The following is a 24518-nucleotide window of genomic DNA, read 5'->3' as shown; positions in this document are numbered from 1 at the left end:
GAAGTAAATTTTTAAAAGTCATGTCATAGTAAACTATAATAGGGCATAAGGAGGACGGCAAATGGACTTTAGAAATATGTGTTTATTCCTTTTAACCATTGCTTGCATACCTTGTAGTTTATAGTCTTGAAATGGTGCCATCATTAGACAGTTTCTACTTCTTTGGCTGGCAGCGGTTGGAAATGGTCCAAAATGCAACTCTGGAATCTTGTCTCTGGCATCCAAAATACATGAAAGGTAATGTAGAGTTAACCTCCTTCTCCCAGAACTTAACCTTTAAATCTGAGTCAGACAAGGCCCTGGTTTCAAAAAGGTTCTTGCCAATTTGAAACTAGTCACATGCCATCTTTTTTAGCCAATCACAGGGCCATGCTAAAAACAACAGCTGGTTGACTGAGACATCATTCCAACACACCTGTAATCACCACTATCATTTTCACTGACTCTCTACCAGAAAGTTCTGAGGACGGCACATAATCCCATCAAATCTTACAGCACCCAACATGTAGAAAGAAAAAATTATGTTCACTCTACACAAGGATTACCCAGTTTGATCCAAGCCTCACAGTGAGTCAAAAGTTAAAATACTAATGAAAGAATTTAGATATGGGATCTTTATTTCAAGAAATATCTTTTTTTTTCTTATTCATATTCCTTTATGTGGCTGAAGGAAATGAATAGGAAATAACCTCTACAATTATCATTTTTAGAGTGTTTTTCGCCAGTACCTAAAATGGCTTTGTGCTATTAACTATCTGCCAGTGGAACATTACAGTATGGAACTAGTATTTATTCAGTTCTTACTTCTGTAAGACATGCTTTTAGGCACAAAAGCTTTGAAGGTAGACATTACTATTACATAAATTAAATTACAGTGCTTTTAGCATTTGGTTAAAAAGGTTGGTGTAAAAATACCCAAGGAAAAAAAAATCTGTAGCTACCTTTGGCTTTAAATTATTCCTAATTAACAAAGGAAATGTGTTCCAGCTACTATACACTCTGCTCTGAGTGTATCTGTGGCAGTAGAAGATTGTATCTAATACTTGAAACATGAATCAACTAGGAGTTACATGACTCCTCAACAGCTACTAATTACAGGGCAATGACTGAGAAACTACTTGCTGAATCCTCTACTCTTTTCAACCAGTCAATATTGCAAGTTCTCAGGTCTCAGCCTTCAGATATTTCTCTACCACATTTACTCCTGACTTGCATGGACTTCCTTTGTGTCAAATACACTCTCGATATATTCATGATTCCCAGACTCACATTTCCAGTCCGGACCCCTTCTCTGAACTCCAGACTGGCATATCCAAATCTCTGAAACATACTCATGTTTCACCAGACATCTTATATTTAATGTGTCCTAACCTTAACAATTAGTTCGCCCTAACCTTCCGGACTGCTTCTTCCCACTTAGTCTCAATTGCAGTAAACTGCACCACTCCTCATCCAGTTGGTCACGACAAAAATCTTGAAGCCATGCTAGACTGTTTTCCGCATCCAATCCATTAGAATATCCTCGTCTCTATCTTCAAATTTCAGATCTGACCCCTTGTCACCATCTCAACCTATACCACACTGATCAATAACCTGATCATCAGTCATCCAAAATACTGCATTTCCTCCTAAGCATCACTGCTTCCGTGATCAGCCCCATTCAGCAGTCTATCCTGTATACAACAGTTAGAGTGATCTCATTGAAGTACTAGTCAGATTATGCTGCTGCCTTGCATTAACCCCTCAAATGCCTTTTTAGCACAGTTAGAATAACATTGTTTTATCTTGGCATACAAAACCATATTTGATCGTGCCCTACTACTCTGTTCTTTCCAACCTAATTTTCACTCAGTTCCAGCCATGCTGTCTGCAGCCTTAGCAGTTTCTATACTCTCGCCTTTGAAATGTTTCCTGGAGATACTTACAAGTCTCATTCCATTTCTTTCACATCTCCACTCAAATGTCACCTCATCAAAGGCACTTCTCTGACCATGTTCTCTAAAATAGTGGCTCCATTGCTGTCTATCCTCAACCTCTCATTACTTGTTTTTCTTAGCATTCATACCTTGTTATCTCTGTCTCTGTCTACATATATATCACATACATATACGCATGCATATATCCATTTATTATTTAGTAGAGTGAAAACACAGATCATTGCCCCTTTAATGCTTACAATAGTGCTTGGCACATAGTTGTAAATATTGTTGAAGTAACAAATGAATCAAGTACTCCTTCATAAGGACTTTGTACATAAACAGTATATATAATATCTAATTTCTGAGATATCCTCAGTAGCTGTACCTAATGGCCAGTTCTTTAATAATAAAGTGCTAGAAATTAATGCTGGAACCACATACATAACACCGATAAATTTTATATATATATATATATATATATACATACACACACTCACTATTTCTAGAAATACACACACACACACAGACAAGCCAAGTGAGAACAAGTAAAGGCTATTTATTCAGAGTTTCTATAAGAAGGGAGTCAGAAATTAACATTTATTTGTGTTTGGTTGGCTCAAAGACAGGCAGAGCAGGGAGAAACTGTAGAAAGGTTAAATTAAAAGTAAGGCAGCCTATTTGATTGGATAAGGGTGCATATTTAGTTTTCTGTGATTGGTCCTATGTTGAAAGTAGAGGAATATATTAAAGAAGTTCTCAGCTATTAATCATATTATTAATCAAGTCCTGGTCATCTGGGGCTAATTGCTTATTTGGCCTCTTGGACTGGTCATTTGCAGATAGTGAGTTAGCTTTCTGGGCTGGTTGCTGAAGGTAATGGGTCAGAGTTGTATATAATCTGCCCATTGGGGGCGCCTGGGTGGCTCAGTGGGTTAAGCTGCTGCCTTCGGCTCAGGTCATGATCTCAGGGTCCTGGGATCGAGCCCCGCATCGGGCTCTCTCCTCAGCAGGGAGCCTGCTTCCCTTCCTCTCTCTCTCTCTGCCTGACTCTCTGCCTACTTGTGATCTCCGTCTGTCAAATAAATAAATAAATAAATAAAAAATTTTCCCATTGCTTACTTGTATATTCAGCCTATAAGCAGATAACTTTCAATAAGATACATATAATACATTATATATTTGAAAAATATTTTTATAATTATATTTTTAATCTCCTTTAATATTTTTGTTATCTTTTAAGTCTTTGTAGTTAAAGAACATCTCTAGGTATTGCTGCTAGCGATAAACATCTAGAACAAATAGGCTCATTTAGCAATGGTAGTTAAAATTCTGTGTTCAAGAATTTCTTATTTAAAAATGGCAAAGATTATTACCTAAAATATCTATAACAACAAAAATAAGATGAAAAACATATTCTATAGGAGCTTCTAAGGATATAATAGAGTGAGACAAGATTAGAAGAAATAATAGTCAAGAATTTCTAAGAACTGAGGGCATAAATCTTCATTTGGAGAACCTAAAAAATTGAAAGCAAGATAAAGTGCTTTTATAAGTTCTCATCTATAGAATATTTCAGTAAAACTTAAGGACGTCAAAATATTAAAGAACTTATAAAACTCAACACCCCCAAAATGAATAATCTAAGTTAACAATGGGCAGAAGATGTGAATAGACATTTTTCGAAAGAAGACATACAGGTGGCTAATAGACACATGAAAAGATGCTCATCATCACTGGTCATCAGGAACTACAAATCAAAATTACAATGCGATATTCCCTCACACCTGTCAGAATGGCTAAAACTCACAGCATAAGAAATAACAGGTGTTGGCAAGGATGTGGACAAACATCCTTCATTTTTTTATTCTCCTAGTTCAAGGGAATGCTCTTAAACTGTTGGTGGGAATGCACAGCGGTACAGCCAGGCTGGAAAACAGTATGGAGTTTCCTCAAAAAGTTAAAAATAGTGCTACTCTAACACTCAGCAATTACATTACTCAGTATTTACTCAAAGAACACAAAATGCAGATTCAAAGGGATAAATGCACCCCATATTTATGGTAGCATTATCTACGATAGCTAAATTATGGAAAGAGCCCAAATGTCTATTGACTGATGAATGGATGATGGAGAGGTAGTTTATGTACTCAATGGAATACTACTCAGCTATAAAAGGGATGAAATCTTGCATTTGCAACAACATGAATGGAGCCAGAGAGTATTATGCTAAGTGAAATGTCAGTCAGAGAAAGACAAATACCATATGATTACACTTGGATGGAGAATTTAAGAAACAAAACAGAGGAGCAAGGAGAAAAAGAGAGGCAAACCAGGAAACAGGCTCTTAACTGTGAAGAACAAACTGATGGTCACCAGAGGGGAGGTGAGTAGGGGGATGGGTGAAATGCATGATGGGGATGAAGGAGCGTACCTGCCATAATGAGCACCAAGTGATGTATGGAATTGTTGAATCACTATATGGTACACCTGAAAACAAATACTACACTATATATTAACTAATGGGAATTTAAATACAAGTTAAAAATAAAAATAAGAATTAAAAAAGAATAAAAAATAGAATTACCCTAGGATCCAGTAATCACACTACTGGGTATTATCCAAAGAATAAAAAAAACACTAGTTCAAAGGGATACATGCACCCCTATGTTTATAGCAGCTTTTTTACAATATCCAAAACATGGAAGCAGGCCATGTGTCTATCGATTGATGAATAGATAAAGATGTGATATATATACAATGGAATATTATTCAGCCATAGAAAAGAATGAAATCTTGCCATTTGCAGTGACATGGATAGAGCTAGACAGTATAATGCTAAGTGAAATAAGTCAGTCAGAGAAAGAAAAATACCATGATTTCACTCATGTATGGAATGTAAGAGACTAAACAGATGAGAAAGGGGGAACAGAGAGAGACAAATCAAGAAACAGACTCTTAATTATAGAGAACAAATTGGTGATTACCAGACATGAGGAGGGGAATGGGATGGGTTAATTAGATGTTGGGATTAAGGAAGGCACGTGTTGTGAGGAGCACCAGGTGATGTATGGAATTGTTGAATTACAATATCGTACATCTGAAACTAATAACGACACTATCAGTTAACTAACTGAAAGTAAAATAAAAACTTAAAAAAAGAATCCAAACAACCGTGTCATGTAACTGGTAGAAAACACTGGCATACATATTTGCATGTGAGTAAATATTTGAGGAAATAAGGATGTGACAAAATATATTTCCAGAGCAGTGCTTAATTTAACCAAGATTTGCTGATTTCCTGTTGCTGTCCTGAGCATTTTCAGTACTTTTTTTCCTTAATCCTAACAATGCTGTGAAGTATACACTATTATTCCCATTAATCTGGAAAGAAAACTAAGATCAGGGAGATTGACTAAATTTCTCAAGCCACAATATAACTAACAGAATTGGAATTGGAATACAATTTTTCTCATTGGATAGTTGGTGATCCTAAGATCCTCAACCATTTGACTTTCTTCCTGAAGTCAAATCCTCCTCACCATATTAAAGAAGATCATCAAAGGCTTTAAACTGTAAAAACAGAATCTTTGTGGACTTGGTTATAGTTATTTGGTTGAGAGGCCAAAGAGGAACAGAAAAGAAAAATCATATTTACTGGGGCACCTTGGTGTACAGTGGGTTAAAGCCTCTGCCTTTGGCTCATCATGATCCCAGGGTCCTCGGATTGAGCCTGCATAGTGCTCTCTGCTCAGCGGGGAGCCTGCTTCCCTTCCTCTCTCTCTGCCTGCCTCTCTGCCTACTTGTGATCTCTGTCCATCAAATAAATAAATAAAATCTTTTAAATCTTTTAAAATCTTAAAAAAAAAAAAAAGAAAATCATATTTACTGGGCTGCAGGTAGTAATGGAACTATGACAAATTTCCTGATTCTGACTTCTGCATTTCATAGGCATGGTGGGTGGAAGGGAGTTATATATGTACCTACTGAGGTCATTAGCACTGAAAATATCTTACTTGATTTGCAAGAGGTAGAGTTTAAGATTTTTTAGAGACAGACAAATCAGAAATAGTTCTGATGTAGCAATAGGTCAGTATATGGATAAATAGGTTGTCCCATATGTAATTGTTTGTTTGCTTACTATTATAATTTATATTAATCATACTATTCATTCACGGTCAATATCCAGAGAAAATCTGTTAATACGTGTAAAGAATAACAGCCACTCATGAGAGAAGAAAGGAGAACAATATGACCCCTATTTCCATTCCTGTTATAGGAAGAAAATGAAGTGGACCCTATCAAACTCTTGGGAGAAGGAAGTTCAGACACACAAAATACTTTAGGGGTGCTGTCAACTTTTCCCCTATAATTTGTGATAATCTAACTGATGTGTGTGTGCAAATGTCAGAATAAAGGTTAGGGAACCCCAAAAAATATGACAGGGCATCAAGTAATGTAACACATATTAAAAACTCAGATATCTCCTGACATAATACTATATATTGAATACTTTGGGTCATACCAAATTTCTCATCAAATAGTCAGTATATCTTTTGATAACCTGCTTGCTTTATACATAAACACAGATCTTGTTTCTTGCTGTACTGAGCATTTAAGCAATCTTACGACATGTAATCATTGTCTTATGATGACTGAGGTTGCAGGAGTTCAAAATGTATTGTCACTTGGGTGACTCAGCTTCCAAGTGACAATACATATTACCTAATTTTAGATAATGTGTTAGAGGTTTAACCTGTCTTGGGTTAGAAGAGGCTCTGATTAATGTCTATATCATTTGAGCACTGAAACAAATAGCTATGCTGTGTACTTATTTCTCAAAAGCAGGGTTCTTTCACATGTTTAAGCTGCATGCTTCTAGAACAGGGACTTATTTCCCTCTTATGTGTTTCATAATTTGGGACAATTCTTCTGTGGCAACTCTTCTATTAATAAGAAATTCTCATTTCAGGCAAAGAGCTAATGCTAACTATAAAGAGGAAGTGAAGGGTCTTCTGGTGGTATTTTAATTTGAGTTATTTACAAAAATGAATGCTTATAATCAATTAATTTGCCTTGTGGTATGTGCTTGAAACCAGTACTTTGTAGATGTGTTTATTTATTCAGCAAATATTTACCTAAAGCCCACCGTATAGAGATACTGTTCTAGATGCTGGAGTGATAGTAGTGAATACAACAGAGTTCTTGTCTCTATGGGAACTTTTAGTCAAAAAAAGGAGACAGAGGCCCACCAAGGCCTAGCTTCTGTAACAATAGATCACCACTCTTTGTGGGGGGAAGGTGGCTTACTACATGCTAGGTGCTACGTTAAATGTCTTATATTCGTTATGTTATGTACAAGACTTGGTACTATTATCATTTCTACTTTGTAGACAAAGACATGAGGGCCTGGGAAATTTAAGAAACCTGGCAAAGTTCATACAGCTGGGCAGCGGCAGGGACAGAAATCCAATGCAGGTCTAACGATTGCCGTGTCCACGCTTTAAACCATTTCTCCAGTGTGCCTGTACTGCGTTCGGTGTGCTGTTCCACTTTAAACTTGGTGACTATGACATAATATACAGGAACGGTAATGCCATTAAATAATGAATGGGGAGAGAAAGGGGAACACATATGTGAGTCAGATGATGTAGTGTGCTGATGTTAAGTTTATGGGACCTTAAATTGTTTGGAGTGGTCAAAGAGGCAACTGGAGATTTGAAACAGTCTATAGGTCTAAATCTGGAAATTATAACTGCTGTCATGTATTTGAATTTGCTGTGTATTGACACTTTCCCTCCACTAGATCATGTGGTTTTTAGAGCAGAATCCAATTGTAGATATGTATATCTTTATTTATTGTGAAACTTGATATTGTCATTTGCAAGTATGTTCTTGACACCTTCCTTTAAAATGGAACTTAATCTGTGCTCTTCCCCAAATCACATTTAACCTCTTCTAAATGCGTAAAAATTGTGCCCTCTGGACTGTTAGCTGTCTTCATTTTTTGATACGTGGTACAAATTGATAAGAACATGCACAAATCATCTCTATTTGTATTTTTTGATTACCAGAAAAAAGGACTGGAAGGGAAGTTTTTACTTTGTCTTCTCCCACCTCCTCATGGGACTATACTTTGTCCATTTATGAAAGGTGTCAAGTAAGTATGAAAGTTTGACATATGTGGAAACTATGTGAAGCGGGCTACTTGGGTTGTAGTGCCCTCTGCTGGGAGAAGTGATAGAACATTAAGAAAAAGAACATGTTCTTTTCTAATAAGGAAAAAAAAAAAAAAAAAAAGAACATGTTCTTTTCTAATAAGCCCAGGTTTCAGAGATAACATTTTGAAAGCTTATTCATTCCTTGAGCAAATATATTTGGGATACTCTATAGAAAAATAATTCAAAATAATATACTTACTTAAATACCAGGCTATTTTACAGAATTTAAAATATAATTCAGCTTATAAAATTGGATTAACACAAATTTTAATAACACATCTGTGGAAAGCAAATGCATATACCTGTTTTCTTTTCCTTCTTCTACCCACTTAAGGAAAAAATTTAGCTTTTCAATATGAGACTGAACTTTTGATCATTATTCTGTAAAGAATCTCTTGCTGACTATCTAAGTCCTCCAGCTCTATTTCTACTTCTTTTTGACCTGAAACTTCAATATGAACCTGTCTACTAGTCATCATTCGGCTCTTAATAATTCGGGCTGATTAACAGAGCACTTTACTGTTTATAGAAACTTTCCATTCTTTGTAGTAGCAGAAATTAGTGCCAGGGGTCTGTTTTACAGAACTAGGTTAAGCCAATTTAATTTACGCCTCTCCAAATATCCAAGTGCTCTCTCCCATTTCTCAGACCCCTTCAAGTTTAAGGGGCCGTTTGAGTTCTGTCTAATCATCTAAGACCCTTCGTGAATATATTTTCAGTTCTGTTAGTAGATCTGTTAGCAGCTTTCTCTTTCTCTGCCATGGAGATTGTGGAGGCTACGTGTTCACATGGCATAGCCCAGATAAAAGCAGCCTGAACTGCTGATCCAGCTGCCTTGATGAGTCATCCTACGGACAATAGTCTAAGACCGAGAAATAAATTGTGACGCATTAAGCTATGGAGATTTAGGTGTGTGTTACAACAATATGATCTGGACTATCCTAATAAATGATGCTGTATTCAGTCACGGGATTTGAGAGTGTGTTTCCTCTGCTTTCGGTGCCCTACCCAAGTACCTCCACCCCTTCAGTGAGAAGTCTTTTTTGATTTCTTCCTGTTCATCTTTACATGGTTTATCTCACCTCGATTGCCCCCATCCCGCTTCCTAGTTAGCTGCCTCTTCAACATGCTTCTTTTGTGCCTATGTATGGATGAATGATTCCTGGTTATTTATGGTTGGACAAAGTTATTTTGTGGTTGTTATAGATACTTCTCTTTAGAAAAATTAGCATGGCTCAGTGGTTTCAAAAGTTTGGTCTGCATACCCCAGCTGGTGTCTGAGACCCGTTCAAGAGGTCTGTGAAACCAAACCAGTGGTTCAAAGCAATAGTGGTTAAAACTGCTGACACTTTAGTAAATCAAGGTGTTGGCATCAGACTCTACCAGGAGTCATCCTATCCCCTCATTCTTCACTGCCACACATTCACAGACGGGAAAAAAAATCTAACTTATTTAAGCATTCCCTGGATGAAACATTAAAAATTATGAAATCTTGAGGCTGAGTGTGTCTTTGTAATATTCTGAATGACCAAAAGAGAAGTATGCATAAGCCTTGCCACTGTCAAGTTAAGGTTGTTTTTCCCTCTAACAAGGCATTAAACATGAAGATAGTTGGGAAGTTCCTGGAGGAACATTACATCCCCCCCCCCCATTTCAAGTATCTGTCAATGGGCTGCAGATTATAAGGACCTTTAATTGAATCTACATTCCCATCTGGAAGCTTGGCCATTGATAGAAATGCTTTGTTCTTGTAAATTGCTAAGACATTTGTAAAACTGAGGGAGAATCATGTCTTGCAGGATTGTGATCTCCATAAGTTAACTATTTGTTTTTCCTTTAGGGCAGCCGGGAGTGGAGGTGGTGGGGGGGGGGGTGTCAGCTCCTGTTTGTCCTCAGTTTGCCTTCTGTTCCCTCATCATTTTCATACGAGAATATCTGCAAATACTTGAAAACACTATTAACATTCTCTTCCCTTTTTCAACTACATACCTGTGTAATGCTAGATTTTTTTCATATACTTCAACAACAACAACAAAACAGACTGAATGAAGAAGCAGAGATGAAAAACCAGCCACCTTCTGTTAAGCCAGATATTAAAGATAATGCCATATTTCTCATTTTTTTTCTATTGGAGAATATCACTATTTTTAAATAAAACTTCTGTGATTTATGTTAACATGTAATGAGTTTAATACTGCTATTTTTAGTGGATTAAATATTTTGAATGGTTTTCAGTTTAATTCTTAGTATGATAAATATCAATAGATATAGGCTATATAGAAACAAAGATTCTTTGAGCGTCTCAGTAATTTTGAAGAACGTAAAGGGACCCCAAGAGCTCAGAGTTTGAGAACCACCAATATAATCTAAGGATATGGACTTGGTAAAGCTAGCATAGCAGATTTAGCTTTATGACTCTATTATTTTAAAAAAATCCACAAATTTATCCATTTTTAAATAGTGTATGAGTGGATGTGATGCTAATTGGCAGTACTTGATTTTCTAAAAATGGTCAATAAAATTTTATAGAAAACGGCTGCCTTTGCATTGCTACTCCTCATCCAAAAGACCAGCAACCACCTGACCAAACATTTCAGCCTGGCAGGCCTCAACCCTGGCTGGACTGGCCTCATCCTCAGGCATGACTGGGAGCCGTCTACATCTAGTTATAAGGGACCCACATGCTGCATCCCCACTGGCCTGCCTGAGCCTCTCCCTCCAGCCTGAAGGTATATTTCCAACTACCTTCCAGACTTCTCTCAACCCATAGACCAAGTGGAAACAATAACAGAAAAAGAGGGGGGAAAAAAGAGCAAAAAATAAAACAAGAAAACCACACACACAAAAAGAAACTTGTCATTGTACAAAGACAGTCTGCTTTCAAGTTTGTTTTAATTAAAATACATTATACATTTTCATGGTTCATAGCTACTTCTTTTTATATATGTTACAAAAGAAGAATTTCCACAAAAACCTGTATCAACACTGAAGAACTACTGTACCTGGTCTCTGGAGGTCTAAAATGTGTTTTGCAGAGTTTTGCTGATGGTGAGATTGTTTCACAGTGATTTCAAGAGTCAATCAAGCTCCCCATACAAATAAGAGACTTGAATTCAATGCCTGATTCTGGTCACTGTTAGTTTACAACCAGCCTTCTTCCTCAAATGCTATGACATGAAGGCAGAGAAAGCATGTTTCAACCCACCCATCAGAAAGTGTTGGTTCCAGTCTCACAGTGCTGCCAGATAACTTGCAATGAAAAGGGACATATTTTCATAATTCCAGAAAGTCTGAGTTACTCAAACCAATAGCTTTATGCCACATCAAGTCATGACGTGGGTTCATGCAAGAGAGAAATAGTAATTGTCCTTTTTTGATAGGAGCACTTTCTTTGCTCAGGTCTTCTTGACTAAACATGAGATTTACTTTGTAAGTCTGCTTAAAATTCAAGTTTATAAATATTCCCTCAGGACCACAATTCTTTCAAAACAGCCATTGTACACACTAATTTAAAATGCATGCTAAGTAAGGTTGGGAGTAACCTTAGGCAAAAGTGACTTCAGAGAGTTGCTACAAGATGCTTTTCTCTTAGATACCAGTCTTGGAGGCAATCCAGTTGCGGTAGGCAGTCACTCGCATATAGACACCTGGCTTATTGACTTCACCACATTCTTCTCCCCAGCTCACGATTCCAACAAGGTACCAAATATTTCGAGAATTGGGATGAACTAGTGGTCCTCCAGAGTCACCCTAAATAAAACAAAGAACAGTGATCATTATGAGAATTAACTTCCAGATACTTTACTAAGTTATAAACCCAGATGAAATTTGTGATTCATGCTTCATACAGACCGTAGGAAAATGTATGGTGTAAATCCCTGCATCACCACCCATCTGTGGCTGGAGTATATTCTCTGGAGATCTTTGGTGTTAACTTGAATCTTGAAGGCATGAACTGATAAATTATAAGGTCTAATTCTATAAGAAAGCCTTTGGGAGACAAATATTATAGATGTACTTGGAGAACAGGGCTTTTTATCAGAGAAAAGTAGCCAAAACCCTGGCCATGGAGAGGCCAAGAAGGTAAGAGATATGGGCTGGAAGTAGTTGAAAATTCCCGGAGACTAATCCTTTACTGAAATATGGTTAAGATTACGGACTGTGATGCTAGAAGACCTTGTGTGCTAGCTTTTCCACTCACTTGCTATGTGCTCTTGTGCAGATCTGTTTACCTTCTTGTGACTCAGCTTTCTCATCTGTAAAATGGTAATGGTAGTATCTACATCACAAGGTTGTGATGAGGATTAAATGAAGTGTTTGTAGAAGACTCAGTCCATGCTTGGTCAGAGTAATTCCATCTTAAGTATTTGTTAAACACTAACAAACATACGTTGCATGTAGTGGAAAATTACTTTAGCACCAAAACTAGAGGGGTTTAATAGAATTGTCAAAGGACAAATTAACGGAAGCATACAATTGTCACCATGTTGATAATTTTCATAAAATAACAGCAATTATTTATACACTCTATGGTCAGTATGACTAGTATCCAGACTTACCTGGCAGGCATCTATATTTCCTTCCAAGTACCCAGCACATAGCATTGTGTCAGATACCAAACCATCATATCCTTCCCTAGAATTACAAGTGTTTGTGTCAATGATCTTCACAGGTGCCTTCTGAAGTACCTCTGGGTATTTACCTAAAGGGAGTAAACATCACCAGTTAAAGAGCTGCTCTGAAACAGAGCAGGGTGGAAAGCTTGTTTTGTCCTCTGTGCATAAAACCTACATTTGACTCTTGCCTATTCTTAAGTTTAAAAAGCCCACTCAGTTCCCTCATCTGAATCAATGAAATAGAAACTTTCAAAGAATAGTTTGAAGTCTTTTAAATGCTGTCTTTCCATGTCCTTTTCTCTCGTCTTGTATGTCTAAACCAGAATTTTCTCAGTTAGTTACTCCAGGTTGGGGAGTTTCTACAACCAATTGGTCTCCACAGATTTTTCCAAACCAAGGCAATTTGAGAAGCCATAACTTCATAAGCATTATTTCCTGAGACATGACCTGGGAGAACTTGGAATCCTGAAGTAATTGATGCCTTTCACTCTGTACCTTGGTCACCATCTTTCTTGATGCTTTTGTATTCAAACACTATGGTAAGCCTTCACTGAACTTACCATTATATGAAAGTGCTCCCCATCCTGTAACAACAACTCCTTCACCTGGTGGAAAAACCTGTGTGGCTTCAGGAAGGCAAACTCGATGTACATCGTTCTGAAACAAGACTTTTGTAGTGAGCTGTATCACTGCAATATCATCATGATGTTCACCCTGGATATAGTCTTCATGAACAATAATTTGTTGAACATAACGTTGCATATAGGGGGGATTTACTCTGGTGCCAAAGCTGACAGTATAGTTTTCTGGATTGTTTGTCCTAAAGAAAGAAAAATTGTGTATTTTGTATTTATCTCAAAATAATAACATAAACAATGCATTTTGGAACACTAAAAAAAAAAATTAAATTTAATTTAAAAAAAATAGAAATAAAGCCTGCATCTACTGTATTCTTTTCATTACATTAATATTTCTTCTAATAGCTCGTTAACAGTGATAGTCCAATTTTAAAAATTCATTTAAAAATCTTGTTTGAGTCCCTATACCATATGCTATGTAAAGTAATGGGACTATAGAAATAAAAATTAATAGTCATACCTTCAAGAAATGGGCATAAAATGAAAGATGGGCATAAACACAGACATTTATAATTGCTTAGTGCTTTGTATCTAATTAGTGGGACAACAAAACAGGTGGACTTAAATCTGCATGCTCTAGGGAAGAGATTTCTTAGGGAAAAGTAGCATTTTGTGTAGGACTATAGAGCTGAGTCACAGTTGCCTAAAAGATCAGGAGAAGGGGATAGGCATGTGCAGAAGGGGAGGGAGGTATGACATAAGATGATGTGTTTTAGCAACGATGAGTCGTTAGGGGTGTCTAGAGTATAAAGTGATGAGAGATAAGAATCATATGAGAAAAAAAAATGTAGTATCAAGAATGAATGACTCTTTGCATTTTTATAGGTAATGCAGAAAAATCTTAGATTGGCTTCCTATATAAACTGTCTTCCAAGCCAGGACACTTGAAATGAGAGTGCTACTGATAATGAAGCTGGGAAAACAGGTAAGAACCGCAACTGTTCCAGGGTCTTTGGTCTCCCTATCCTCGGGCAACATGAAGAACTTACTTTTGAAAGCAGTGAGCTGCAGTCACCAAGTATCTTTCACTGATCAAAGATGCCCCGCAGTGGTGTTGGCCATTTTTTTTGAGAGTTGCTTGCCATGGCCATTCTCCTCTCTCAGCATTGGAACCTCCCCTGATTCTGTCATACGTAGCTGACATCCTTGCTCGTGTCCCACAGCCTGTCAGAGTCAGTTTTGTTCCATTGAGAGTAGGAAGATAATGTTTATTTGATTATAAAGCAGAGAGTAAACTGAATTATTCTTGTATGGTTCTATCTGACAATATCTTGCACTGAAGAGGATAGGTTATAATTTGCACAAGAATCACTAGCAGCCCTTGGATCACCTCTATACCCAGCATAGGATCTCCAAGATTCTTCAGCACTTGGAGAATATGAAGGCTGTGGAAGGCAGATAAAGTCACAGTTAAGTCCATGGGCTCTGCCACCCTGATCTGAATTCTGACTGTATCATTCACAAGCTGGATGACCTTGGGCAGATTGTTTCACTTCTTTGTGCTTCAGTTTCCCCATCCTCAGATGGGATGATAATAATAATATCTACCTTTGGGATCGATGTGAGGATTAAATGATTTGTATGTAAAGCGCCTGATTAGAATTGTGCCTAGTTAACAGTAACAAGTCTTGACTGTTATGTCTTAGATCATCTCACCCATAATTAAGAAAAGTATCTGAACTTACGGTTGTTGATAATCTTTTCAGCATCAACCTTACTGATTTCTGAAATAGAACAAAAAGCTCATGGTAAATATAATACCTAACATTAATCCATTGACCCTAGGGCTGATGAAGTAAGATGCTTAGTTCAACAGAGCAGGAGGGGTCCAGAAAATAATTTTGAATCTCAGGATAAAATGTCAGTAGAAAAGAGAGAGTATGGGTTTATTTGAATTGTTCTTCTACTTTATGTGAATGTATGATATGGAAATACCACCTTCATAGTTCCACATGAGAGACTTCTTTTTTATTTAATTGTAACTGTATTCTTTATCAAGAAAGGTGGAAAATTTCTGGTAACTTTTCTCGGTGGAACAGGAAGACTGGCAAGTGAATCTGATTCCTGTCAGTGCACAAAAATAATTTTTAAAAGTGACCTGTCTTATAATGGCAGATTGTATGCTATTTTTGAATGTTATAGGAGATCATGAAAAAATACACAAGACACACCATTACTTTTAAGGACTGTTCAGAGCTTTACTATCTGCTTTATAATGAGAAGCAGTTTTCCTCCCAGAACTGCTTTAAGTTATGCTATTATGATTTGAATATTATGTTCTCAATAATAAAGAACACAAATTATTGCTCTGATATAAAATAGTGACATAGTTATTGAAAAAATTGAGTATCAGCTTTGTGCATGGTACTTGTATGTTAGAAATAAAAAGATGAGAGTAACACTGCTCCTATTTAATTCATAAGCTTACCCATGAGCCTAAGAGAATTAGGATCTGTAGTCAGAGAGCCTGAATGGTTCCTCAGCATCTGACGTAAGATGCTTTCAATTCTTCTTCTTGTGTTTTCCTTCATAGATCTGGAAGCCTTGAATACTAGCCATATATGTGCAGTGACACTGTTGTTATAAGGACTAGAAACAAGATAAATATGTTTCAACAAGATAAACATATTTCATATATTGTTTAAGAATAGCATTTCCTTCCTCATTCCCTGTTGTTTTATATTTTTATTTCTTCTGCTTTTTTATGGGTTTGTGTAGTAACTTCACTTTTGGTTAAGCACAGGATCATCCATCTGCCTACACTTATTTGGCGACAGTAAGCATGCAGCTCTAGTATTCATCTTCGAGGACAAGTAGTTCTATAAATCTGAAAACTAGGAAAGGCTTGAGCGTAGGGTAGAAGTACCACAGAAGAGGGATTGAGCCCTGAATCAGGCTTTGTGCTTAGTGCGGAGTCTGCTTGGGACTCTCCCTCCCTCTTGTCTGCACCTTCCAGTCACGATCGCTCTCTCTCTCTCACACTCTCACTCCCTTTCTCTAAAATAAATAAATAAATCTTTTTTTTTTTTTTTTTAAAGAAGTACCACATAAGAACTGGGCTCACTTATTCATGTATTCACCAAACATTTACTGAGCAACTTGCTATAGCCAAGTGACTGGAATAGGTACTAGTCGATCTTGCAAGAGTGATTAACACATGGTTCCTATCCTCCAGGAATTTCCAGATTGGTAGGAGATAAGACATGTATACAAATTACTGCAATAAATTAGGCAGAAGCAATGATATTTATTTTATCTTATCTGCAATAGAAGGGTAACTCATTTTTTGCTTAAAGAATCCGAGAAATTTTCATGGAAGAGGTGACATTTACACTGGACCTTAAATTATTGTTTCACTATTTTGTTATCAAACAGAAAATTTCATCAGGCAGAGAAGAGGAAGAGTACTACTCCTGACTAACTGGAGAGCAGTAATTAATTAGCATCTACTGGGCATCTGCTATATTTTCACATTTATTATCACACTTAAACTTCGTAACAACCTTGCAACATAGGTGTCATTATCTTCATTTTATAGACAGGGAAAAATGGAAGCTCTGAGTGGCTGCCTAATATGCTTAAGATTACACAGCTACTGAATCAAACCAGTTTCAGTACAATTGACCCTGTAACCCAGGATTTTTAAACTGTACTGTCTCTTTATGCCCAGTCACAGAGACAACAATGTCTAGGAGATTGGGCTCAGATGGAAGAGGACATTTAAGGCTAGTCAAGTGGTAGCAGTAAAGAGAAGTTGTTGAATAAAACCGTGCTTGAGGAAGATGAACCTGACTCTGGTGTTCAAGCAAGACTGGTTTGGAATTCAGAAAGGGGTGAGCAACCTCAGAGGTTGACCAGCAGACATGTAGGAGTTGTAAGCAGATTTTTCTTTTTAAGGATTTTATTTATTTATTTGACAGACAAAGATCACAAGTAGGCAGAGAGGCAGGCAGAGAGAGAGAGAGAGAGAGGAGGAAGCAGGCTCCCTGCTGAGCAGAGAGCCCGACGTGGGGCTTGATCCCAGGACTCTGGGATCATGACCTGAGCCGAAGGCAGAGGCTTTAACCCACTGAGACACCCAAGCACCCCTGTAATCAGCTTTGAGGCCAGTGTCTGAAGTGGCACTATTATGCTTTGACTCTGACTGATGACTAATGTTTTGGCATATAAATCAGTAACTTGTGCTAAGAAGCACTCAGTACAGGTTTGATTATCATAGGAGGGTGTACCAAAGTGAAAACCTCTGTCCTACAGCCTCTCCATCACTTCCGTTGGGGTTGTCCTTCCCATAGATACCTAAAGTTACGTGCATGGGAAGAAAAGCAGAAGCTCTCCAGTGGTTGCGATGATCTCTGAAAGATACCTGGGCCCTTCCACTTTAGCCTTCCATCTCTTTCCAATACTAAAATCAACCCTCCAGGTTAACTCTAACTGAGATCTTGATGTGTTCTGCAAGTACAGGAGTCCCATGAGTTCCAGGAGCAGAGGAAGAAGGCAGGCATATAGTCTGGTGCCATTGATGAAGGTAAAAGCAAAAATTGCCTTTATTGGAAATATGTTTATTTGCAAATATTCCCATACATTTCTTCTTTGATCCCGAGTCTAGTTTTATGAGAGGCAGTGACTGTGCTATTCCATGGATCGATGAGGAGAATCAAAGTGATATAGTAACTCACCCAAGGCTCTGGGGCTGCTATGTGACAAAGGCTGGGCTCAGGTTGACTAATTCCTGTTCTTGGGCTCCTCTGCTATCTCATGTACTCTAAACCCCCATAAAGGGGGTTTTATGTATAGACTAGAAGGACCTCCTTGTCATCAAATCTTGGTGTAGATATGTTCTTTTCTACCCTGTAAGAATTCTAGGATAGTTCCACAAGGTATTTAGCTGATTTGCAAGTGAAAAGACATGAGAAAACAGGGTCTGTATTTACACTATTGCTAAAATGTTAGACTATCAAACATTGGTCAAAGGGATCATCTGCTATTTGCTGGACATAAAAAGAAACTTGAGTTATGAGGGGTTTAATGAATAATAAGTTCTCAATAGATCTAATGAATAGAGAGCCCAATCTTTGTTTTTTTTTTTTAATTAAGATTTTATTTATTTATTTGAGAGTTGGAGAGAGAACACAAGTAAGCAGAGCAGCAGGCAGAGGAGCAGGCAGAAAGAGAAGGAGAAGCAGGCTTCCCGTCAAGCAGGGAGCCCAATGTGGGGCTCAATCCCAGGACTCTGGGATCATGACCTGAACTGAAGGCAGCGGCTTAACCAACTGAGGCACCCAGGGGCCCCCCTTTGCTTTGGTTTTATATTAAACAATTATTCTGACATCTAGCTTAGGGTGATAGTGTTTATTAGTAATTTATTGACTAATGACTATTATATTTCAAAATTCTTCTTACAGAGGTACTTGAAATACATGTCTACAAATGGGTTGATCTCTTTTCTAACTGCTATTATTAGTTACTTACACCAGTGTGATGACTTGAGAATTGATATATTGTCTGTAAATACTAGAACTTTGAAATGCATCAACCATCTGTTAAAGAGAACATAGAGCCAAACATCAAATTCCAATAATATATTTATATTTTAGAGAACTAACAATGAAATAAATATAGGAAAAGACTAATTTACCTTAGTCTCAAGAATTTTGCTAAGATAGTTATTTTCCAGTGACGTCTCTCTTTGATAATTTCTGTTATATGGAATATCCAAAACTGTAAATCTACCTTGGTAGTAGTAGGTTGTATTTTCTGTAAGTTAAAGTGATCCAAGAATTATTTAAGTGAAATGGATTTCGAATGCAAATATAGATTACCTAGCAATACCAACTAGTAAATATTGTGCTTGTATTTGACATTGATATAGCCCATGAATCCTTCTGTCACAGTCGATTAGATATCCTGAGCATTGTGAAAAGTGTTTATTGGACCCGTAATGCAGCAGATATAGATATAGACAAAGGTAAGAAAAAAGAGTAGTATCTTAATTGAGACAGATAGGACTATATAAAAAAGTGAGATTTATGTCCCATAACCATCAGACTATGAATAAAAATAGTTATCATTTATTATGTATTGTGGGAAGATACTTTATAAAACACATATGAAGTATACATATTTTTTTTTCAGGAGAAATGTGGTCTCAGAGATATCCAGTAACTTATGTAGTATATAGCTACTAAGAGACAAGGATCAAATTTGATTTGACTACGGAGTCCACACCTAACCAATTATATTTCCTTCCCAAATTTTCATAGACATTAAGCCATTTGGTATATGATATGTCTTGCCCCTAATATGTGATAGATATTAAGCTGTTATATAGCACCTAGCATATAGTAAGCACTAAATCAATATTAATACTATTTTGCAATATGATCATTGCTTCTGAAGACTGTGATGAAAGAGACAGGCTCAATATGGATACAATCATTACATGAGGCAATAATAAGGATATAATTTTAAATGAGAATGTTATTTGTTTCTCTACAGTTTCTATCTGAATGCAGAGAATTAAAGCACCGTAATTAAAATAAAATATGACTTACTATTATAAATGTGGTGAAAATATTTCATATTGAGAAAGGTAATAGAAAAGGAAGTCAGAAAGTTCTAAAGAAAATGCTGGAAATGGTTTGTTTATGAACAATAATTTGTGACCCAACATTGTTAATTGTAGTTAGTCTGTCTGGGGGTCATGGATCTTTTACTATAGAGACCAAACTTTGCAATGGTAGGTTATTTGACTTTACCATAAGTAGTAAAAAAAAATACATCTTGAAACTATTCAGCTTTCTTTTTAATTCAGAATTCACGGTGCACCCTTTAGTTCTTTATTTAGATTCCTTTATCTTAATATTTTAATTATAAAGTCATATAATACCATCTTGGTAGATTAATTTTCCTAACTATCAATTATCTATCTGTACATTCATGTCTGTATATTGTATACATTCTTTTACTTGTGTATGTTCAAAAGATGTCTGCAATACAGTGCTTGGTAAATGCATGTTTCTGGGATCTTGGGTCATTGGTGGCCATTTTAAAGGAAGATAGATAATTTACTGTTTGCAATTATCTTGTGTTTGGTAGAAATGGAAATAAAGTTTACAACAAACTAAAATAAATAAAAATGTATTCTTTACCAACCTATTGCCAGAAAATGAACCAGGAGACCAATAGTTATTCCCAGGATTGCCAACACTCCAAACACAATGAGGGCAATCATCCATACTGGCAAAGATGGACGGGAAGCTGTGACTGGTCTGCAAGTAAAGGATAAAAATATAAAAGGTATATCAGAAATTCAGAAATAAATCACAGTCATTCTAAATCTTTATTTCTTTCCTCTTGCTCACTCCCAGAAGCTCAGTTTAGACATCAGAGTAGCAAAAAGTATATGAAGAAAATAAAGAAAATGAAGAAAGGAAGAAAGGAAGAAAACAAAGGAAAGAAAGGAAGGAAGGAGGAGGAGGAAGAGAAAGAAGGAAAGAAGTTTAAAATCGAACCTCTCTGGATTTATGCTATGAAATTATTTTTCAGGAGTATGATGTGTCTAGTTCCCTCCCACCAGAGACAGAGTTAGTATCAATAAATGAAGAACTTGCCAAGTTAGGGAGGAAGGAGGGAGGAAAACAGAAATGTCTTAGAAGTTCTTTATGCCAAAGCCTATCATAATTTTTGAAGTATGATCATGATTCTATTTTATTTGCTATGCCCTTAGGTACAAAGAACACACACAAATATGAATTACTATATTGGGTGAGAGCAGTGTCCATCTTTTTTACTAGCTTATTTATGACTGTAGTTCAAAGAGATATTTTGTAGAAAAGCATGCTGTGTTCAACCTATAGTAAGTATTCTTACCATGTTTCATTTAGACAACAAATAGGTTTTGCTTAAATTGAAGTAGGGATTTGGGGTAAATTTCCAGATGAAGAGGCATGAGAAGATAGTCTAGGAAGAGGAAACAACAAGCAGTGCTTAAAGAATGGCCAGCAATTCAATTTTATTGCAGCAAACTATGTGTCATGGATTGGCCAAAGATGAAACTGGACAGTATAATGGCTAATTTTAAGTGTCAACTTTGGCTAGGCTATATGGCCAAGTTGTTTAGTCAAACACAAGTCTACATATTGCTGTGAAGTATTCTGTAGCTTTAATCAACATTTATAATCAGTTGACTTTAAGATATAAGTGGGTGGGCTTCAACCAATCATTTGAAGGACTTAAGAGCTAAAACTGAGCTTTTCATGAGAAGAAAAAAAATTCTGCCTTGGGAGTAGAAATCCAGCCTGAGTTTCCAGCTTTATCAACCATAAAATTGTGTGAAGCAATTCTGTTAAATAAAATCTATCTTAGATACATAGATCCCATGGTTTTATATCTATATATATATATATATATATTTATATGGCTAGCTAGCTAGCTATCCATTGAGAGAGAAAAGGAGAGAAATAGAGAGGGGAGGATTAAGAGGAAATAGAGAGAGAAAGAGGTATCCTATTGTTTCTGTTTCCCTGGAAAATCCTCTTCCTCTGTGTTACACATAGGTGTTTATATTTTGTCTTAAATATTGAGGATCCTCCAAGTGTGACTGGAGGACAACCTTTATCAAAATCACCTGGAAGTGCTTACTAAATATGCAGAAAATTGTATCCTACCTCAGATCTAGTGAATTGAAACTCCGAAAGGGTCTGTGAATTTACAGTTTAACACTTAGTGATGAAGATTTTTGCTAAACTGTAGGCTATCTTCACAACAAAATTGGAAAACTTTAATCTAGCCAGGCCTATCATCAGGGCATTCAGATTAGAAGTGGCATTGAAGGGGTGCCTGGGTGGCTCAGTCAGTGAACCATCTGCCTTCAGGTCATGATCCCAGGGTCCTGGGATGGAGTCCTGCTTTGGGCTCCCTGCTCTGCAGTGGGAGTCTGCTTCTGCTTCTCCCTCTTCCTCTGTCCCTCCCCACTGCTCACGCTTGCATGCTCTCCCTCTGTCTCTCTAGTGTGTTCGCTCTCAAATAAAAAAAATGAAATCTGGGGCGCCTGGGTGGCTCAGTGGGTTAAAGCCTCTGCCTTCGGCTCAGATCATGATCCCAGGGTCCTGGGCTCAAGCCCCGCATCAGGCTCTCTGCTTAGCAGGGAGCCTGCTTCCTCTCTCTCTCTCTCTCTCTGCCTGCCTCTCTGCCTACTTGTGATCTCTCTCTGTCAAATCAGTAAATAAAATCTTTAAAAAAATGAAATCTTAGAAAAAAGAAAGAAGGGGCATTGGAGAGGAATCTATTTGATGTATTGGATCTCAGATAAAAATAAATTGGATTGATGCTTTCAGGAGAACAAGTTTTTGTATCTGATTTTTTAAAAAAATACATCCCCTGTTGATTTTTTTTCCTCTCTCTTTGAAAACTGTTTCATACTTCTTTTTTCCTCAAACCTCCAGCACCTTTTATCCCATCCTCAATCTGAGCTGACCTGGTCCACTGAGAAAATTAAAGGTGTCAGAAGAGAATATTTACAACTCCATCATCACATTTGTAAACTTCTCATCTGTACCCCACACTCTGCTTTTTCTTCACATTTCTGTAGGTAAACTGTACCCCCGTCTTAAGGCAACCTCTCCGTCATCTCATCTCATTCTCCAACCTGCTCCTAATCTATATTCCAGCCATTTCATACTACCCAGACCTCCATGGACAACCAAATCCTTCATACCTCTATGTCCTTACACATACTCTGATTCTTCTGCCTAAAGTGTCCACCTCAAGTCTACCCAGTGAGCTCCCACTCAGACTTTATCACTAAACTCTATCATCTCCTCCTTATTGAGGTCTCCCATGGCTCACCCTAATACGATCTACACTGAGAGTATTTTGTATTTTTACATGGCAATCTTTTCACCTCTAATGGAGGCCATGCTATTGTCTGGCCCAAGTCATTAATTATTGTTGATGTTGTTACTGTTTTATACCTAGGCCATATTGTGGGGTCTAATACATCATAGATAGTGTTTGTTGAAGCAAAGAATAAATGAAGCCAAGGGCTATTGAGGACAACTAGGTTATGAAGGATATATAGATCAGAGGGATACAAATTATGGAAAGCCTTCAGTGCTAATCAAAAGAGTTTTTGACTTTATCTGGTGGAAATGACTGACATGAGTATATGCAGTGCTTAGGGAGATGAATCTGCAGTCTGCGTAATGATGGTTTAAAGAAGGGAGAAAAATAAAAGAGGAGGACCAATGAGCACAGAGGCAAATATAATCAATGAGAATGGAGTGATGGCATCCTGGATTGTGGTAGTAAGAAAAGAAACAAAGTGATGAATTTTGAGAACATTTACAGTAGAATATTTGTCAGAATGTGGTAATTAATTAGCTGTCATGGTAAAGGATAGGGATATGTCAAAGATTACATAAGATTTTATCTTGAGAAGTAAAAAAAAGTCAAATGAAGTGTAGGAGAGGTAACTCGGGAAAAAAATGTTAAATATTTTATATCTGAAATTTAAGAGACCTTTAAATTTCCAGTACACAAATGGAGAGGTCAGACTGGTAGTTAACTGAGTGAGACACCATAGTTGGGGTTAACTTAGGAGTCACCCCAAAACAGGGAACAAACAAAGCTGTGAAACTGGATTAGTAAATTCAGTGCTTGTTATATAAAATAGAGTACAAAATTGACATTTCTCTTCCTGAGGCAAACGTTTGTTTCCATTCTAACTACAACTAATTTATCTCCATTTTGTCATGCCTTACCTGATTTTCACAGTCTCATTGTTTGACATCACTCAAAAGACTTTAAATTTTCAACATATGTTTCTTAAGTATAAAAATTTAAGACTTGTCCACCTTTCAGGGATGGGTAAGCACTTACTTCATCTTCTAGGCATTCAGCTCCACCAAGACGACTTTGCTGTCCACTTGGTTCTCTAATCTTTGCTCCACACCCTTTCCTTACTTTTCTGCTCCCATAAATTGGCATTGATTACTTTTCTTTTCTTAAAAGTCTCTTAACTGGGGATATATTGATATATTTCTTGTTTTGTCTATTTTGTTTTTAAATTTTTAGATCAGGACAGGACTTCATATAGATTTGGGCAAAGTTTTTTCTTTTATCTTTACA

At 36.9% G+C, this 24518-nt stretch overlaps 2 protein-coding genes across 2 annotated transcripts in view; both read right to left on the bottom strand.

Moving 5' to 3' along the window:
* TMPRSS11F (transmembrane serine protease 11F) overlaps positions 1-145 on the bottom strand; it is a 95102-nt gene extending 94957 nt beyond the window's left edge. The window contains exon 1 of the mRNA XM_032864317.1: positions 111-145. The gene's annotated coding sequence lies outside the window, so the exon portion shown is untranslated. The remainder of the gene's footprint in view (positions 1-110) is intronic.
* An 11580-nt stretch (positions 146-11725) lies between these two features.
* Positions 11726-24180, bottom strand: LOC116866401 (transmembrane protease serine 11B-like protein). Its single transcript, XM_032855739.1, has 10 exons — positions 24152-24180; positions 20544-20659; positions 19027-19145; positions 18861-18928; positions 15820-15980; positions 15077-15115; positions 14381-14555; positions 13314-13573; positions 12697-12839; positions 11726-11887 (listed from the first exon to the last, which is right to left on the bottom strand). Exons 1-10 carry the CDS (start codon positions 24178-24180, stop codon positions 11726-11728), a joined length of 1272 nt encoding a protein of 423 aa, XP_032711630.1.
* Between the last annotated feature and the right edge of the window lie 338 nt (positions 24181-24518).

Source organism: Lontra canadensis, unplaced genomic scaffold (assembly GCF_010015895.1).
Source record: "Lontra canadensis isolate GAN:19392208 unplaced genomic scaffold, GSC_riverotter_1.0 scaffold1, whole genome shotgun sequence".
NCBI lineage: Eukaryota > Metazoa > Chordata > Mammalia > Carnivora > Mustelidae > Lontra > Lontra canadensis.
This window is presented reverse-complemented; position numbering and strand designations above follow the sequence as displayed.

What these genes read in the sequence shown, in the direction of transcription:
- LOC116866401 (XM_032855739.1), bottom strand. Translation starts at nt 24,180, where the DNA reads ATGTCAAACAATGAGACTGTGAAAATCAG. An exon ending in TCTCAAGTCATCACACTGGT is followed by an intron (nt 15,981 to 18,860) that starts GTAAGTAACTAA and finishes TCTTGTTTCTAG; the next exon opens with TCCTTATAACAACAGTGTCA. An exon ending in GAAATATAGATGCCTGCCAG is followed by an intron (nt 11,888 to 12,696) that starts GTAAGTCTGGAT and finishes TGTTTTATTTAG; the next exon opens with GGTGACTCTGGAGGACCACT.